This window comes from Diospyros lotus, chromosome 10 (assembly GCF_014633365.1).
Source record: "Diospyros lotus cultivar Yz01 chromosome 10, ASM1463336v1, whole genome shotgun sequence".
Classification (NCBI taxonomy): domain Eukaryota; kingdom Viridiplantae; phylum Streptophyta; class Magnoliopsida; order Ericales; family Ebenaceae; genus Diospyros; species Diospyros lotus.
In genome coordinates this window covers 5,013,300-5,033,117 of record NC_068347.1, presented here as the reverse complement: position 1 = coordinate 5,033,117, position 19,818 = coordinate 5,013,300, and the positions used below count along the sequence as shown (strand labels likewise).

General features: G+C 36.4%; 1 protein-coding gene across 1 annotated transcript in view; it reads left to right on the top strand.

The window, feature by feature from the left end:
* The window catches only part of LOC127811345 (aconitate hydratase, cytoplasmic), a 37,492-nt gene extending 18,432 nt beyond the window's left edge, over positions 1-19,060 (top strand). Inside the window, exons 16-20 of the mRNA XM_052351106.1 lie at positions 15,376-15,474; positions 15,554-16,033; positions 16,904-17,002; positions 17,104-17,346; positions 18,648-19,060. Of these exons, the coding sequence (XP_052207066.1) occupies positions 15,376-15,474; positions 15,554-16,033; positions 16,904-17,002; positions 17,104-17,346; positions 18,648-18,716 (990 nt within the window). The 3' untranslated portion in view covers positions 18,717-19,060. The remainder of the gene's footprint in view (positions 1-15,375; positions 15,475-15,553; positions 16,034-16,903; positions 17,003-17,103; positions 17,347-18,647) is intronic.
* The last annotated feature ends 758 nt before the right edge of the window (positions 19,061-19,818 follow it).

The following is a 19,818-nucleotide window of genomic DNA, read 5'->3' as shown; positions in this document are numbered from 1 at the left end:
TTATGGTTGCATTCCATAGCTTAAATACATACCTGGTAGATGACCTTTTTTTGTCCAAATCTGCTGCATAGTCAGCATCAGTGAACCCTAGTATATTAAGCTCATCTTTTACATTAGCTCCACCATAAACAAGACCATATTTATTGACCCTTTAAGGTATCTAAAAATCCACTTAACAAGAGCCCAATTCTCATTTCCCGGATTAGCCATGAACTACTTGCAACACTTATAGCACGTGCTAAATCCGACCTAGTACACACCATACAATACATGAGGTTGTCTATAGCACTAGAGTAGGGAATCTTGTTCATTTCTTTCATGCTCTCTTCATCATTAGGTGATTGGTTATGGGATAGCTTAAAATGCTGTGCAAAGGGAACATTTACCTCCTTTGCATCATGCATTTGAAATCTTCTAATCAATTTCTCTAGCTATGCCTTTTGGGATAGCTGGATTAACCTCCCTGTCTATTCTTTATTATTTCAATCTCTAAAATCTTTCTAGCCTCTCCTAACTCAATTCATCTCAAAAGCTGATTGTAATTGTAGCTTTAATCTATGAATTTCCTCATCTGATTGAGTAGCAATCAGCATATCATCCACATAAAAGAGGAGATAAATAGAGATTTTAGATGAAATATGCTTAACAGAGACACAACAATCAAAGACACTTCTGTTGAGGCCTTGGTTGATTATGAATGTATCAAATTTTCTATACCACTGCCCAGGAAACTGCTTAAGTCCATATAAGGATTTCTTTAGCAAGCATACTTGCTCATTCTTACCCCTAACCTCAAATCCTTAGGTTGATCCATTAGGATGTCCTCTTCTAATTCACCATGGAGGAATGCAGTGGTCACATCCATTTGTTCTAGGCTTAAGTCCAAATGGGTAGTCATAGCAAGCAAGATTCTAATTGAGGTATGTCTCACTACTGGTGAGAAAACCTCATTAAAATTCACCCCAGCAACTTGGGTGAATCCCCTTGCAACCAACCTAGCTTTATACCTAAGTTTTTCCTCCTTACTTTCCCCTTCTTTAATCTTAAAGAGCCACTTACAACCTACCATCTTTTTATCCAAGGGTCTATCAACCAAAACCCAAGTCTTATTCTTATTTAGGGATTCCATTTCTGATTTCATGGCATCCAGCCATAGCTTGGAATCCTTTGATCTCATAGCCTCTTCATATGAAAGGGGTTCATCTCCAGCTGTCTCTAAATCAGAATACCCATATCTTATTGGAGGTCTAACCTCTCTCCTTTGCCTACCCTTTGCCACATTGTATCTTTCTATACTAGGAGATCTATCTGAACCCGAAGATCCAGCACTATCAGAAGGCTGGAACCTCTCAGAACTTGAGAGGATCAAGGCTGCCACTTTGATGGAAGCTATCTAAGGAAGGGGAATCAACACCAGCACTATGCTGGTCCATAGCCATAGGGGGATCAGCACTGTCAGTGTGCTGATCTGCTGCCAAATCCATGGGATTATCCATGGCAGTATCATGCCCTTGCTGTTCCACCCCAGCAGCCTTGGCTTTACCCTCCCCATCCTTTTGAAACTCTATATCTTATCATCTTTTAAGAAAGAATCATCTCTAAAGGTCACATCCCTACTAACCAATGTTCTAGGCAATCCTTCTTCTAGGGCCCATAACTAATATCGTTTACCCCGGTTGGATAACCTATAAATAGACACCTTTTGGCTTTAGGCTCTAATTTCCCTTGCTTAACATGTGTATGAGCAATGCAGCCAAATACCCTTAGATGCTCTAAGCTTGGCTTATGACCATTCCATACTTCATAGGGTGTTTTAAACCCTATTGCAGCTAAAGGTGACCTATTAATAACATAGGCAGCTGTTGTAACAGTTTCTTCCCAAAATGATTTGGATAACCTAGCATGGATTAACATGCATCTCACCCCCTCTAGTAGGGTCCTATTCATTCTCTTAGCTAGGCCATTTTGCTTAGGGTAACCCAGGACTATTAAATGCCTAAGAATGCCATTCTCTTTACACATTTGGGCAAATTCTTTGTTGCAAACTCAAGTCCATTATCTGTCATAATGACCTTGATTTTCATACATTTTTGATTCTCTATTAAGGTTTCCTAGGTTTTAAAAGCTTTAAAAGTACCATCTTTTGATTTTAATACATATACCCAAACCATCCTAGAAAAGTCTGTTGGTCCTTTGACACACAATGGCCACTCAAGGGGGGGGGGGGGGTGAATTGAGTCATTAAAAACTTTTCAACCGAATTCTTCCCTTTTAAAAAACTCTTAGATTTTCTTATACAAAGAAAATACTTGTTATAAATATATATATTGTTTGGTGTGATAGCAATATAAATATGCAAACAACAATAATAACACAAGAATATATAGTGGTTCGGTGTCTCCAACACCTACTCCACTCTCTTAAAGTCAACCCGACACTTGAGGTTCCACTATAACCACAACACTAGGTTTTCACACAAGATCACCTAGCAAACTTGTACAACACCGAGGTTTTCCCCTCGGCTCATCTCGAAAACTATTACAACAAAACACCACACCTAGATTACTTGGGCTCTAGGAGGCCACTCTCAATCCACAAATAATACAAAGGAACAATCCTATGTCCAACACACTTGGACTAATATGCATATGAATACAAGAACAAATATTACAAGGCAAGTATGAATACAAATACAATTTACCACACTTGGAGAGAATATCTTCTTCTCCTTTGCCTTGGGCTCCAAATGATATATCTTTGAGCTTGAGCCTTGGATTGCTTTATTTGAGTTGCTTGAGAGCTTGGGTGTGCTTTAGGAAGATAAATCTTGATAGAGCATTTGCCTTCTCCAAAAATCTCTTCTTGATATATATAGTGGAGCTTCCAACGGATCTGTATCGGCTAGAAAAATGTGATCGTTGGAGTCTGGGAGTCTACTTCTCTAAAACAGGAGTCGACTTTCATTTTAAGTGGCAGTTGACTCTAGTTATACAAGTGTCGATTTCTCTAATGCTAGAGTCGACTCTTCGAAAAACACCAATGCTGCCAGGTCGATTCTGCATAACATGCTCTGGGCTGGGTCGACTCTTAACTTTGCAAGAGTCGACTTCAGCTTAAGGGGGAGTTGACTCTAGTTATACAAGAGTCGACTTTCTGAAGCCAATTTTATAGAAATTAGATTTTATACTTATAGCAATTGTGTGAAGATATAAACCATATAGCATGTATACATTACAAGATATTTACATTTATTTAGTTTAAGTAAATGTTTAAAAATAAATGTAAATAAGAAAGTACCCCCCATTTGGATTCAATAAAAATATCTAAAAAATTAAAATCCAAAACAATAAGAAAATAAAATTTTAGTTTTAGTACAAATTCGGGATTTAGCAATTTTACCACCCTCAAAATTCATACTTTCTATTTCTTGAAAAATTCATTAAAAAACATTTTAACAACAATGAATGTTAGCTATCGAAATACCAGGAGATAGTTTTCCAAAATAAAAACATTTTCTTATATGTTCCCTTGTAGTGCGTTAATCTTCCAAACTTAGAGAAATAACATTTTTTGGTTTATTTTGATACACAAAATATTATAATTAAGACATATCAAAAATCCATTAGGGGTTTTAAATATACCAAAAATAGTTTTATTAAAATTATGTTTAGTCAAACATCAAAACGCACAATAGGTTGATTGGAACAATTTGGCTCAACAAAGTCATCTATGATCGACAAAAAATACCTTGCCCCCACCATGTGTTAAAGATTGACTAGGGCCCCACAAATCCGAATGAATATATTTTAAAGGGGCTTTAGATATGTGGTTTGCTTTCTTAGGGAATTTTACCTTAGAAGACTTACCAAATATATATGTTTCACATTGGTCCAATTCTGCTACATTTTCAGCCCCTAGGATACCTTGTTTGGACAATTCTCTAAGGTCTTGCTCACTTATATGGGCCATACTAAAATGCCACAATTTTGTTTGTGCATAGGTTTTGTTTTCACCTATTGTTGCCTGACCACTTAATGTGGTTGCTTGCAGCACATATATTCCATTTTGCAGGACAGCTTTCATGTACATAAGTGCTCCCTTAAATACCCTTAAGACTCCACCATCCCCTTTATAGGAATAGCCTATCTTATCCAACTCTCCTAGGGAAATTAAGTTCCTTTTCAAATCTGGAACATACCTAACAGAATTAATGTCTCCTACACCCTTAATATTGCACTCATGGTTGTTCCCTAAAATCACTTTTCCACCTCCAAAATATCTCTATAGTTAAGAAACCATTCTCTATGGGGTGTCATGTGAAATGAACAACCCGAGTCTAAAACCCACACATCCTTATCTTCTTGGCAAGATGCAACCAATGCATCTACACTATCATAGTCATACTCACATAGGGAGGATGAAATTTCAGAATTTGATCTTTCTTGAAATTCTTTCTTTCTACTAGGGCAGTTTTTCTAAATATGACCCTCTTCATGGCAGTGATAACATTTAATTTGTTTCCTACCATTCCTAGACTTGGACCTAGACTTCACCCTAGGCTTAAACTCTCTCCCTTCAGCCCTACTTCTAATAGTTAGGACATCTCCAGCAACCTTTCCCTCTACTTTCTGTTGCAACTCCTTAGAGTTCAATGCACTTGTAATTCTAGATTCCGCCTCACTAATTCAAACACTCAACCCTTAAGAATACACAGATAGAATAAGAAATGAAAACAACAGTATAAACTATACACACAAAGAGACATATGTTTATCCTAGTTCAGTTCCCTTGGCAGAAACCTACATCCAGACTGCCTTAGGGCTCTTCTCCACTATCTTGAATCACAAGAACGATTAGATGCATTGTAGAACACTCTCTCATAGCCCTATACCTAGTCGATATAGAGTTAACTCGAGATTACAAAGCACTAGACAGCTTTTCTCTCACACAGCACATACTTGCATAGCTCTCTCAAGATAGAATGAAAATAGAATGATCCAGAAAAGAAAAGACCCCCCGACCCCCTATTTATAGAACATAAGGGGCAGACCAAACAAGACATGATCGGCCGTTACAATATGGCTGTTACAACTAACCAACATTCTAGAAGAAACAACCAGGTAAATACCGAATAATCCCTAACATAAATGCCCTCCCTGAGACTCTCTAGCTAATCTAATACAAATGTTTCAACAAAATTCTCCACCCATTTGAGTTAGATTAGGCTTCCTTAGGGCTTCACTCTGCACCCTCCCACACTGCCATGCTACTCCTTTTAATCGGCATTTGGAATAATCTGTAGTATTTTCATGCAATGCCTTAACTTTGCGATAAGTACAACTTTAGTAAACAGGTCAACTGCATTCTCTACGCCTGAAACTTTGGTTAGAAATACATCTTGCTTTTCAATTATTTCCCTAATGAAGTTGAGCCTAACATCTATATGCTTAGTCCTTTCATGACATGCCTTATTTTTAGACAAATGAATGACACTTTTACTATCACACATCAAAGTTACCTTGGCATCTATCCCTAGGAGCTCACTAACTTGACCCTTAAGCCACATAGCTTTCGATATAGCTATGTATTTAGCTTCGGTGGTAGAAAATGCCACCATATGTTGGAGACTAGACTTCCAACTGATTGTAGAATTCCACAACTTAAACACATACCTTGATGTGGATTTCCTCTTATCTAAATCAACATCATAATCTGCATCCGAGAACCCTAGGATACTAGCTTGTTCTCTTATATTAGCTCCACCATAAGACCAAACATTCTTAGATGATCCCTTTAGATATCTATATATCCACTTCACTGTATTCCAGTGGGATTTTACTGGATTTGCTATAAATCGACCTACTACACTCATTGCATGAGCGAAGTCGGATCGAGTGCATACCATACTATACATTAAACTTCCCACAACACTCGAGAATGGAATATTTTCCATTTCCTTCCTACTTTCCTCATCCTTTGGGGATTATTCCGAGGACAACATAAAATGAGAGGCAAATGGCACATTCACAACCTTAGCATTTGCCATTCCAAACCTAGATAACAGCTCTGCTAGATAGTATTTATGAGATAGGAAAATTCTCCTTTGCTATTTGTCTTTAGAGATTTCTATCCCTAGAATTTTCTTTGCTTCACCTAGTTAGTTCATCTCAAATTCAAATTTAAGTCTTAGCTTTAATAGCTGGATTTCTTGCTCGAATTGACTTGTTATGAGCATGTCATCCACATAGAGAAGCAAATATATAGAGATGCTAGGTGAGATATGTTTAAAGTAAACACAACAATCATAGAAACTTCTAAGATACCCTTGCTTCAACATAACAATATCAAATTTCTTATACCATTGTCTTGGAGGCTGCTTAAGCCCATAAAGGGATTTCTTAAACAAACACACCCTTCTCCACCTTTTCTTTAACCTTAAAGCCTTTAGGTTGATCCATTAAAATTCTCTCATCTAAGTCTCCATGAAGAAAGGTTGTTGTTACCTCCATTTGCTCCAATTTTAGGTTTAAATGAGCAGTGATGGCCAACAACACTCTTATTGAGGTATGTCTCACAACAGGTGAGAAAATCTCATTGAAATCTATTCCCGATACTTGGGTAAAACCCTTTGCAACCAACCTAACCTTGTACCTAGGTTTAGGGTTGTTTCCAGCACCTTTCTTGATTTTATACAGCCATTTACAACCCACTATACGATGTCCTTTAGGCCTATCAACTAGATCCCAAGTTTGGTTCTTCCTAAGGAATGCTATTTCTGACTTCATGGCTTCTATCCACTTTTTAGAGTCTCTAGAGGTCACTGCCTCTTCATAGGTGAGGGGTTCATCTCCTAAACTTTTCGATGCACTAATAAGGGCATATGCTACTAAATTTGAGTAGCCAAGTTGTTGGGGAGGCCTTCGGGTCCTAGCCTGCCTATCCCTTGCTACACTATATCTAGAAGGGTTTGGCTGGTCCCCTAGGCTAGAGTTTGCATCATTTCCTTCTTCACTCTCCTCATATTGAGTTGAGTCTTGGTCCTGATCTCCTTCCTAGACTTGTTCATTCAAGTCCTGATCATTTCCAAATGTTTCTTGAGTATTATCAACCCCTATTCTAGAAATTTCCACATCTATGGTCTCTCCCTTTTCCTTTAAATCATGTTGGGTTTTCTTATTTCCTAATTTCATGGTAGAGTACTTTCATCAAATGTCACATCTCTTGTGACTATTGTTCCAGACCCTTCAGGTTCAAGGTTTCATAGCTTATAGCCTTTTACACCAATGGGATAACCAATGAACAGGCATTTCTTGGCTCTAGGTTCAAGCTTGCCTTGCTTCACGTGAGCATAGGCTAAGCACCCAAAACATTCTAAGGTGATTTAGACTTGGTTTATGGCATGTCCACCTTTCATAGGGGTTTTAAAGTCAATGGCTGCTGATGGAGACCTATTTATCACATGGGCAGCTGCTGAGACTGCCCTCTCTCCAAAAGATTTTTGTAAATTTGTATGGAAAAGCATGTACCTAACCCTTTCTAATAAGGTTCTATTCATTCTTTCGGCTAACCCATTTTATTTAGGGTTTCTTGGGGTAGTCTAGTGTCTTATAATCCCACTTTCCTTACACATTTGATTGAACTCCCTATTACAAAATTCGAACCCATTATCAGTTCTTATTGCCTTAACGGATATGCCCTTTTGGTATTCTACTATTATTTTCCATATCCTAAAAGCTTCAAAGGTATTATCTTTATATTTAAGACATAAACCATAGCATTCTAGAGAAATCATTAATAATTGACAGGAAATATCGAGAGCCTCCATGGGTTAGGGTTTGGGCGGGCCCCACAAATCTGAGTGAATATAGTCTAGGGGTGATTTGGATGAGTGTATGGCTGTTTTATTAAACTTTATTTTGGCAGCTTTGCCATAAATGTAGGATTCACACTTAATTTAGTGACCTGTCCATGCCGCAAAATTCCTTGTTTGGCAAATTCTTTGAGCCCTTGTTCGCTTATGTGTGCCATTCTTAAATGCCATAGCCTTGCCTGATTTTGGATGTTGTTGCTTGCTACTGCATCTTCGCCACTTAAGGTAGTTGCTTGCAGAAGGTATATATCATTCTACAGCATTGCCTTCATGCACACTAATGATCCTTTTGATATTTTCAAGACTCCACCCTCACCTTTCGATTTTAGGCCATTCCTATCCAACTCACCAAGAGAAATCTATTTTCTCTTGAGTTCTGGAACATACCTCACTGCAGTGAGGGTTCTATAGGATCTGTGAGAAGATATAAGTAGAACTCCAACCTGAAAAGCTAGCTTAACAGGTGGAGGGATCATCCTCCTTATATATAGCCCATGTTTCCCTTGTGGAGTCGATGTGGGATTCTCAACACTCCCTCACACGCCGAAGCTTCTCTAATAATTGATACATGCCCAGGTGATCGGGCAGGGTACTGGTCCATGACCACGATAGCCAAGGGTTAGCTCTGATACCATGTGAGAAGTTAGAGGTAGAATTCCAACCTGAAAAGCTAGCTTAACAGGTGGAGGGATGTTGTCATGGTCATGGACCAGTATCCTGCTCGATCACCTGGGCATGTATCAATTACTAGAGAAGCTTCGGCGTGGAGGGGGAGTGTTGAGAATCCCACATCGCCTCCACAAGGGCGACCTGGGCTATATATAAGGAGGAGGATCCCTCCACCTGTTAAGCTAGCTTTTTAGGTTGGAGTTCTACCTTTAACTTCTCACATGATCCATCATGCATTTTTTTATCTTACATCACCCACTCCTAGGATCTTACGCTCATGGTCATTTCCTAGCAAGACCTTTCCCTCATTTATTTCTTGGTAATTTTGTAGCCAATGCTTCTTAGGGGTCATATGAAATGAGCAGCCAGAATCCATAACCCACTCATTATTTTCTACTTTTTCAGAAACTACCAGTGCATCAGCACTATCATACCCTAGTTCACACACACTCACACCCCTTTCTACACTCTTCGTATCGGATAGGTCTTTCTTTTTCTTAGGGCAATGTCTTTTAATGTGTCCTTTTTCATGGCAATAGTAACATCGTATGAGATTCTTTCCTGTCCTAGACTTAGACCATGATTTTTCTCTACCTCTAAGGTCTCTTCTCATGCTTCTAGACCTTACTAATAGGACATCTCTAGGGGTGGATTTTCCATCTAGCTTAAACCTCAATTCTTTTGAGTTAATGGCACCAATTACGTCATCTAAGGACAACTTATCCTTGCCATGTTTCAGTATGTCTACAAAAGTCTCATATGACCTAGGTAATGAGTGAAGTAGAACTAGGGCCTTATCCTCATCATCGTGTTTTACATCTATGTGCTCAAGATCTAAGCAAAGTTTGTTAAATTCGTCTATGTGATCTTGAAGTTTTGATGATCATACATTTTAAATGTAAAGAATCTAGGTTTAAGGTAGAGATGGTTAGACAGGGTCTTCTTTAGGTATAGACTCTCTAATTTCTTCAAAATTTCTTCTACCATCTTCATCTTGGATACTTCTTGGAGAACTTTGTCACCAAGACTCAATAGTAGAGTGTTGAAGGCCTTCTTGGTGATCCCCTGCTTCTTCTCTAACGTAAGGGTCTTTGACATCTCCTTTTTTTAGCGCCTCCTCAAGGCCAAGATTGTCGAGGAGGGCTTCTATTTTAATCTTCCAGAGGGTAAAGTCATTGTTTCTGTCAAACTTTTCTACATTGTACCTTGATGAAGTTGACACCATTTTTTTCTACTAGAATTCGTCTCCATCCCTTGAGTTCTTGAAGAGACGCCTTGCTTTGATACCAAATTGTAATCCTAGATTCCACCTCACTAATTCTAACACTCAACCCTTGAGAATACATGGATAGAACAAGAAATGAAAACAACAATATGAACTATACACACAAAGCACTTGGCAACTTTCCTCTCACACAGCACATACTTGCATAGTTCTCTCAAGATAGAATGAAAATAGAATGATCCAGAAAAGAAAAGACCCCCCGACCCCCTATTTATAGAACATAAGTGACAGACCAAACAAGACATGACCGGCCGTTACAATAGGTCCGTTACAACTAACCAACATTCTAGAAGAAACAAACGGGTAAATTTCGAATACATCCCTAACATAAATGCCCTCTTGAGACTCTAGCTAATCTAATACAAATGTTTCAATAGCACCTATTACATCCTCTAAGGTCAATGTATCCCTACCATGTTTAAGAATATCCACAAAGGTTTCATATGACTTAGGCAAGGAATACAATAAAACTAGGGTTGTCTTCATCTTCATATTTAACATCTATGTTCTCTAAGTCAAGACATAGCTTATTGAAGTCATCTTTATGACTTTGAAGCTTCTGCCCTTCATGCATCCTAAATGTGAAAAAAACTTTGCCTTCCAAGTACAACCTACTTGAAAGGGACTTAGTCATATAGAGGCTTTCTAATTTAAGCCACAATTCAGCTGTTGTTTCCATCTGAGACCTCTCTAAGGACTTTATCCCCTAGGCTCAAGATTAGGGTATTATAAGCCTTCTTGATAATATCTTTCTTCTTTTCTTCTGGGTAAGTTTTAGGGATCTTAGCCTCTCCATCGAGAGCTTATTCTAATCCTAAATTACCCAACAAGGCTTTCATTTTCATTCTCCAAAGTCCAAAATCATTAAGGCCATTGAATTTCTCAATGTCGTATCTAGCAGCAGATTGGTATTTCTCCGATACCAATCTGTTAGGATTATGAACACTAGGATCCTCTCAATTCAATGCCAGTCTCTCACACACTCACCCGAAATCAATCACAACAACATAAATATAAAAACGGAATTGAAAACAGTAAAAAAATTAGGGAAAGAGACAACCAAACCACACAGTGAAGACATCAAGATTTATCCTGGTTCAGGCTACGGAAACAGTCCTACATCAAGCCTCAGTCCGAGAGCAATTCCACTAGAAATCTTGAAGAAATCAGTACACAAGAAACCCTTTCTATCTCGCTCACGAGTACAATCCTCTATGGAGATTACAAAGAACTAATTGCTCGTCTTTCTTCCCTCAATTTCACTGCACTTGTACACAATCAGAGAATAAAGATGAATGATGATCTTATGCGACTGCCCATGCCCTCTATTTATAAAGGATTTGGGCGGAAAATACAAGGGTGTTTAAAAAACCAACACAAAGTCTATATTACCCTTACATAACTATTTTAATTAGAACTAATCTAACTCATTGTCAGCTATATCACCAATCTAACTAACCAGTTTCTTCTGATTCTTATTAATCTTCTAGAATGTAATCAATGCAAAGCTACAACAAAGAGAAGATAGAAAACACATGAGAAAAGGAAAAGGCCTTGCATTTTGGTAATTTCTTAATGGTTAACTAATGGCAGGGGGAAATTGCAATCTAGTATTAGACCTCATGGGTGCTCGTTGTATTTTCTTAAATGTCAGGGGTAGTTCTTGCAATTATCCTAAACCTCAGGGGTACTTGGTGTAATTTTCCTTTTTAAAATTAAATTTCTTTAACATTTTTAAATTTTATAATCCCAAATTTTTAAAATAAGTCCAAATGTGTAAATTAAATGTTATTCAAATGAATTAATCTGTTACCAAATCGGGCTGTCTCCACCAATTAAAATGAATCAGTCAAATGAAATCTTTCATTCACTTCAATTAAATTTAAACTTTAATTCCCATATTTAATTTTAGGGATATAACATTTGAAAATTTGAGATAGATATAAATGTTTACATTTGAATAATAAGGTAAATTTCAAATATTTAAATAAGAAATTTGAATATAAATGTTGAACTTGTATGATATAAATTGAAATAGGTTGTTTATAAAAAAAATTGAAATAGGTTAAAAAATATTGAAATAGGTTAAAAAATATTTAAATTTGAATATTTAAAGATAAAAAAGGGCGAGCTTGGTTGGTCCTGCCTGTCAAGGCCCATGGGCCTGCCTGGTCCAACCCAGCTGGGATTTTGGGGTGTGCCTAGCCTCCCCTCAAAAAAAAAAAAAAAAAAAAAAAGGGCTTGATCATGCCTGGCCTGGCATGCACGGTGCAGGGCTAGCCACCCTGACTGGTATTGACATCCCTTTCGCTTGGGGACCCCAAAAATCTAGTATCAGTTTAGTACTTTGAAAGCTGAAAGCCCAGTCCTTTGGTATAGAAGGCAGGTAAGGTGGCTGAGTTATTGGCATTTGTTGGAGTAGCACATGTAAGAAGCTCTGTGGGGCTCATGTTGTCTGGGACCCAAAAGGCTAGCAGGCATGTCAGAAGAACTGATATTTGACATTTTATATATGTATCTGCTTCATGAGAGGTTTCTACCTGGACAAAATTATAGTTGTCAGTGCAATTGTCTCCCTGATACAACATTCTAGGCTTTAAAAAAATAAAAAAAATGAGCATCATATGTGCTTGAGGAAGGATATTAGATAATTATTATGAGAGTATTCAAAAGAACAAAAGACACAATAACAACATGCCAAGCCTTTATCCCATCATGTGGGGTTGGCCATATAATTCTAGCTCTTCAATCATTCTGTCTATATTCTCATATTTTTTTAAGCCCTTATAACTAAAATCATATCCAATTGTCTCCCACTAAGTTTTTCTTGATCTTCCTCCACCCCTTTTGCTACATATTTGTTCAATTTCTATCCATTTTCCTCACGAGCCTTTATTGGTTTTCTTCTCACATAACTAAACTATCTTAATCATGTCTTATACATTTTATCTTAAATAAGAGCTACTTTGACCTTATTATGAATAACCTTATTTCTAATTTTGTCTTTTTGTATTGCCCCCCATCCATCTTAGCATCCTTTTTCTGATCTTGCTTACACTTCCAACTTCTGTACCATATAACAAAGCTAGTCTTGTAGTAATTTTTTATGAGATTTCCTTTTAGCTTTAATGGAATCTTACTATTACATAAAATGCTGGATTCCCTTTTTTATTTTAACCATCATTCCTTAATTTTATGGGTAACAGTGTCATTTATACCCGTATCTTTGAATGATTGATCTAAGATATCTGAACTGATTGTTTTTTGGTATGACTTGATCTTCTAGTTTTACTATAACATTGTCAACACATTTTTATTAAGCATACATTTCATATATTCAATTCTCACTCTAGATTCTAACATGTTCCTCCATATCTTGAGCTTAGTATTGACACCTTTTGTCTCAGCCCCCTACATAGTGTCATCTGCAAATGATACACATATGACACCTCTGCTTGAATATGGTTAGTGAGTTCATTTGTTACTATGGCAAATAGGTAAGAGATTGATACAAATCCTTGATATAATCCTATTATAATTGAGACCTCACTATCTCCTCCACATGTTTCTACTCCATGATACATCTTCACTTTAGTAACTTGTATACAAGCAATTTGGACTCCTTTCTAAATCTATGAACACCATATGTAAATCCTTTTGTTTACCTCTATAGTTTTCTATTAGGTGCCTCAACAAATTGATAGCTTCCATCGATGACCTACCAGGCAGGAAACCAAATTGGTTTTCTGACACCTTGGTTTTTCTTAATCTTTTCTCAATTTCTCTCTTCCAAAGTTCCCTAGTATGGCTCATTAGTTTGATTCCTCTATAATCTTGACAACTTTGAACGCCTCCTGTATTCTTGTAATAGGCACTAAATTACTCTTCCTCTAGTTGTTTTTGGCTTCCTTTTTGATTTAAGGATCACATTAAATTATTTCATTAATAAAAAAATGCCCTCTTTTCCCATGCTTTTTCATGCTTGTAGCAGTATATTATCTGGTCCAACTGGTTGACATATTGCATGCTGCATGGCAATCCACAGCTTTAGTTCCACATAAATGACTAATATTTTGAAAAGTAATATTTTAAACTGTTGAATTAATATGTGCTAGGGGACCTCAGTTACTTTATCCGTGTTAGCTGCGTGGGAAGAGTTTATAGAGTTTTCAATAATTTAATTGCTGGATGCTGTTGGTCACTTTTTTGGCAAAATGCTTCCATTTATATATCCTAGAGAACAAGAACATAATGACAAGGACATTGTATTAGTGACTATATATGTTATTTGCATAATGTTAAATCTGAACCATGTATGTTATTTGAGTGAGATTTACTCATTTTCTTGAATAGGAGGGTTGTGATAGAGGAAGACAAGTTAGTTTAATATGTGAACATTCATTATTGGAATGTACATGATGATTTTAGACTCGATGACCATTTTGTGGTTTTGACATTTTTATCATGCAGCTCCAATTTGTAAGTTGAAGTTCACGAACTGATCCCCAAACCACATAATGGGTTTCAAATCTGTTATGATTAGGAGCTCTAGGATCCTCTCTATTCAATGCCAATCTCACACACTCACCCGAAATCAATCACAACACCAGAAATATAAAAACGGAATTGAAAACAGTAAAGAAATTAGGTAAAGAAACAACCAAACCACATTGTGAAGGCAGCAAGATTTATCCTGGTTCAGACCGCATAAACGGTCCTACATCCAGCCTTCAGATCCTCTATGAAATCCACTAAGAATGAATGAAACCAGTACACTAGAGTCCCTCTCACACATACACACGAGTACAGTCAATCTTGGAGATTACAAAGTCTATCTTTCTTCTAGCTTTTCTCTCACACACTGCACTCTTACATCAGAATGAATGATTGTCTGCCCTTTGTCTTCTATTTATAGACATTATGGGCGGATGTTACAAGGGAAATAAAAGACTACACATTTCTTATTATAACCCCCATACATAAGTACATAACTATACTTAGAATAATCTGCTGCTTGATATTATGGACTTCACTGGTTTCTTCTAGGGCTTACACTCGATGCAAACTACAACAAAATCAATGAATCGCTGGTTACTGCAAGTTGTCCCAAGTATGATTTGTAGTGATAAGTTATTTGTTTGGTGTCCAGGATAATCAGTTCATATTTTAACTTGTTTATAGCCATAGAAAAGGCTGTTATATAGATTCCGATAATAACTTTTCAGCATTTTTCTGTAAATGCTTTTGGTTGTTGGACTTGTAAACTTAAAAAATCTAGCTATATGGCATGATATTGAGTCTGCTTTGTTAACTTTGAACACATGGTTTTGTTTGTTGCATTGCCTTTAGACTGTGAGATAATATAATATATTGAATTCCATGTCCCCCAAATTGAAAAGAAGACTGAAGCCGTTTTCTCCTATGACATTAGAAGTTTAATGTATAATTTTAATGCAATGGAGTGTCTCCCTCATTCCCATACCATGGCACATTATTTTAATATTGTTAACCTGTTGCCTCGGCATACAATGATATGAGATTTGATGTATAGGTCGATATTGACTTTGAGAAGGAACCAATTGGAGTTGGGAAAGATGGAAAAGATGTCTACTTTAAGGATATTTGGCCTTCAACAGAAGAAGTTGCTGAGGTACATACTCTTAAGATTGTAGGTTTGCTAAAAAAGTTGATATTTTACAAATCGATTAATTTCTTTGAATGCTATTTAGGCTGTTCAATCCAGTGTATTGCCAAATATGTTTAAGAGTACTTATGAGGCTATCACAAAAGGAAATCCCATGTGGAATCAGCTGCCAGTTCCAGCGTCCAAATTATACTCATGGGATCCCAGTTCCACCTACATTCACGAGCCACCATATTTCAAGAATATGACCACTGATCCTCCTGGTCCCATTCAAGTGAAGGATGCCTACTGTTTGCTGAACTTTGGTGATAGCATTACAACAGATCACATTTCTCCTGCAGGAAATATCAACAAGGATAGTCCTGCTGCAAAATTTCTCCTCGAGCATGGGGTGGAACGCAAGGACTTTAATTCTTATGGTAGTCGCCGTGGTAATGATGAAGTAATGGCAAGGGGAACTTTTGCAAATATCCGTCTTGTCAACAAGCTATTAAATGGGGAAGTTGGGCCAAAGACAGTTCATTTTCCTACAGGGGATAAACTTTACGTGTTTGATGCAGCAATGGTTAGTTTCACATATTAAATATTAATATTCTTTATATATTTCTATCTTCCTATTAACATCTTTCTATTGCCTGGGATGTCATTTATTTGTTTCTGATTTCTGATTAGCTTTATTTATTTGTAGTATTGAAGCTCTCCTTTCTCAGCAATGTTGTTCAGAGTAGCAAATCTTTATTTGGGCAAGATTAGAACCCAAATGATAAAAAATGAGGTGTCTTATTGATAACAATCCTCTTGACCTTATAAATGAAGAGTTGGGCTAAACTTACTCTGATTTCATAATTGATCATTAGTTCCATAATTTTGTTTATACACACACACACACACACACACACACACACACACACACATCTTCATTCATGCACATGTCAAGTAACATATGATGCATAAATTAGATGTCAGTTCCTTTAGTTTGTCAATTCATAACCTATCTTACCTGGAATATGATCATTTTGCCATGTTGAATTGGATCGTGATAAGCTACATGTTCTAAAGTGCAGCAGTACCATATGATTACAGGCTCTCACGATTATGCAGATTTGTAATGTATATATAATAGCCAAATGTTTTAACTATTAGATACATATCATAGTAGACTGTATATTTTCTCTTGAGATTAACCTTGTAGAAACTCAACCATTGGTGTGTGATAATCAAAGGGAAATAAACATAAAATAGTTGGGAGTTGATTTGGAGTTGCTAAACTCAACTTTTCTGGAACAATTTGGAAATTCTCATGGCATTAGGGTTTCTCGGTAGCTCTGTTCCTAACAGATATTAATGATACCTTACCGCAAATTTTGTATAGTTCAGTGAAGGAATCCGGTCACATTTTACTAATAATATAATTTTCAAATTAACCTCTTTCCAGAGGTACAAGACTGCTGGACAGGATACTATTGTTTTGGCTGGAGCAGAGTATGGAAGTGGAAGTTCTCGTGATTGGGCTGCCAAGGGCCCAATGTTGTTGGTAAGTCTTTGCATGGCATTTGAACCAGTCCGCTTCCCCATCTGTTTGGTTTCTCGCCTTCTTTCTATGCTGCTTTCTAACCACTGAAATAAATATAACAGGGAGTCAAGGCTGTAATTGCAAAAAGTTTTGAAAGGATCCACCGCAGTAATTTGGTTGGAATGGGTATTGTTCCACTTTGTTTCAAGCCTGGGGAAGATGCTGATTCAATTGGGTTGACGGGTCATGAGCGTTATACCATTGATCTCCCCAATAAAATTAATGAGATAAGACCTGGTCAAGATGTCTCTGTGAGGACGGACACTGGCAAATCATTTATCTGCACAGTTCGCTTCGACACAGAGGTACTTACAACTTCCTCTCTCTCTTATATATGTCTATTGCTATTTCTAAAATATGTGCTGCATGGATTCCTATTTCAAAGAAAAAAAGAGAAAAGTTTGGGTACAAGCTCAGTTAGTAGTAGCACCACGGTGATCCTTTTCTGATTTGGTGCCCAATCTCTCTTCTAACCCTTCTAGTATGCAGGTTGGTGTTTATTTTGTTTTGGAAATTCTATTTGGATGGTGGTTAAGTTTGACACTAGTGACACTCTACATTGATGTCTTGCACTTTTATGTCATATTAATGCAAATATACAAGACATTAATGCAAAGTGTCAAACTTAATTGTTTAAATAGCATTTCCCATTTTGTTTTATTTTACTGCAACTTGAGGGGGTATTTTGAATCACTAGGCAATTAGCACCATATATGCTTAGTACACCAAATGACGAAGTGCTTGGCAAAAAAGAAAATATAGCATGTGTTTCTGCCTATGCAACACTATGGGTCATCACTAAAAAGTGCCAGTTGAAGATGATTTTTGGATTCACTGGACGAAGTAATATTCCTAAATGGTAATGCTATTTGTATGTTTAACTTTTGACAATCACAAAATTACAAGTGTTTCTTGAAAAAAATTAACAATAGTTCTTCATAAATTATCAATTCCTTTTTACAAATTCAAAGTTTCTAATTTTTGAAAATTATAAACACTTTTAAATAAGAAAATGTGTTTTTTTAAACTATAAACACTTTTTACACAGCAAAAATGTTTATAATTTTTAAAAAGTAATTGATAATTTATAAAAAAAATGTTATTAATTTCTTTAAGAAGTATTTATAATTTTGTGAGTGCCAAAAAGTTAAGGGTACAAATAATAGCATTATTAATACCCAAAACCTCCCTAGCAGACTGGTTTTGTGGGATTAAGTCATGATAAAATCTCTTCCTTTAGTACTTGGTATCCTCGCCTGGCCAGCATTCCCATGTTGATCAATTTTGACACAAGTTAGATTTAAAGGACTTTCCTGGCCCGTACTTATATGGTAGTAGCCCTGGGTTTACTCTAATATAACATAAAATGAAGTGTATGCAATAAGAGGTAGAGAAAGAACTTTGTCTTTTAGCATAAAATGCATACCGAAGGGGAAGGGAACTGGTTTTCTGTTTTACATTTCATTTTGTGAGCCTTATTTTGCATAATCTGTGTTTTGATTCTGAATTAGTAGACGACGAATAAGTGTTGTGATGAAAGGGCAGACAAATAGGTGAACAAAGGAAGAAAGATTTATTTTGTTTTGGTTTAATTGGCTTTTTGCAGGTAGAATTAGCTTATTTCAACAACGGGGGCATTCTTCCATATGCCATTCGACAGTTGATTAAGCAGTAGCAACCCCAACTCGATCGATTTTCTTGCTTTGCTTGCTGCTCTGCACTCCTCCAATTCTAGTGCAGGAGAGGTCAATAAATTTTGTAGCACTGTACGGCAACCCTTTGATTTTAAAGTTTTACTTCCACTTGGCTACCAAGTTTTTTGGCAAGATCGGGAACACCGGTTCACTTATTTATTGCTTTTGTAACAAAAATACAATTCTGCTTTATACTTCCTTTTTTGTGTTCAATTGGAAAATAAAAGTGCAAAATAACCTTTTTGATTTTGGTTAGTTTAGTTTTTAAAACTCTTTCTTGTTGAAATTTATCAATAAAATGTACTTTTTGAAATGATTCACTTTATGTTTTGTTTCTTTTTATTACATTTTCTGTTAACCTCAAATCATATCATTTATTTTTAACTATTAAACACTCGTGGAGTTTAAATTTTTATAGATAAAAGTGTTTTAAGTTTAAAAAAAAAATTGAGTTGTTTTAAGTGTCTAAAATTGTCTTCTGCATTTTACATTTATTTCGATACTTAAAACTCTTTAAATGATTTATTTTTTAATATCAACCTTTGTGTATTAACTATTTTGCTGGAATAGCCTTAAAACTCTTTTTTTTATTGGTAGCATCCACAATTATGCTATATATAGTAGAGGCACTCCTTGATAAAAGAAAGGGCCAAAAGTTTAAACTTTTTATGTTTTTACAATCTAAATCTAATGTTTTAATTTTAGTAATTATATCTCGATTAGGTATAATTTTATCTAGGATTTGAATTTGATTGGAAAGGCGTGTGCTTAGGATTTGAATTTGCATCACTTTACATTTTAAAATATCTTGTCTAGATTTTATATGTATATATGAAAAAAAAAATGATATGTATATTTAATATATATATACAGAGAAAAAGAAATGTATGGAATGGACGTCAATGGTAATGATACTAGCTTGGAGGTGACAATAGGGGTCGATCAGGAAAGAAGCTGATCTAGAATTTGGAAGCTTAATAATTGATCGTTGATGTCGATAGGGCAAGCTTAAGCGATTGCTGACAAGAGCGAGACGATCGACAAAAGATGTCATTGGTAGGCAAGAGCAAAGGGCCATTAGTC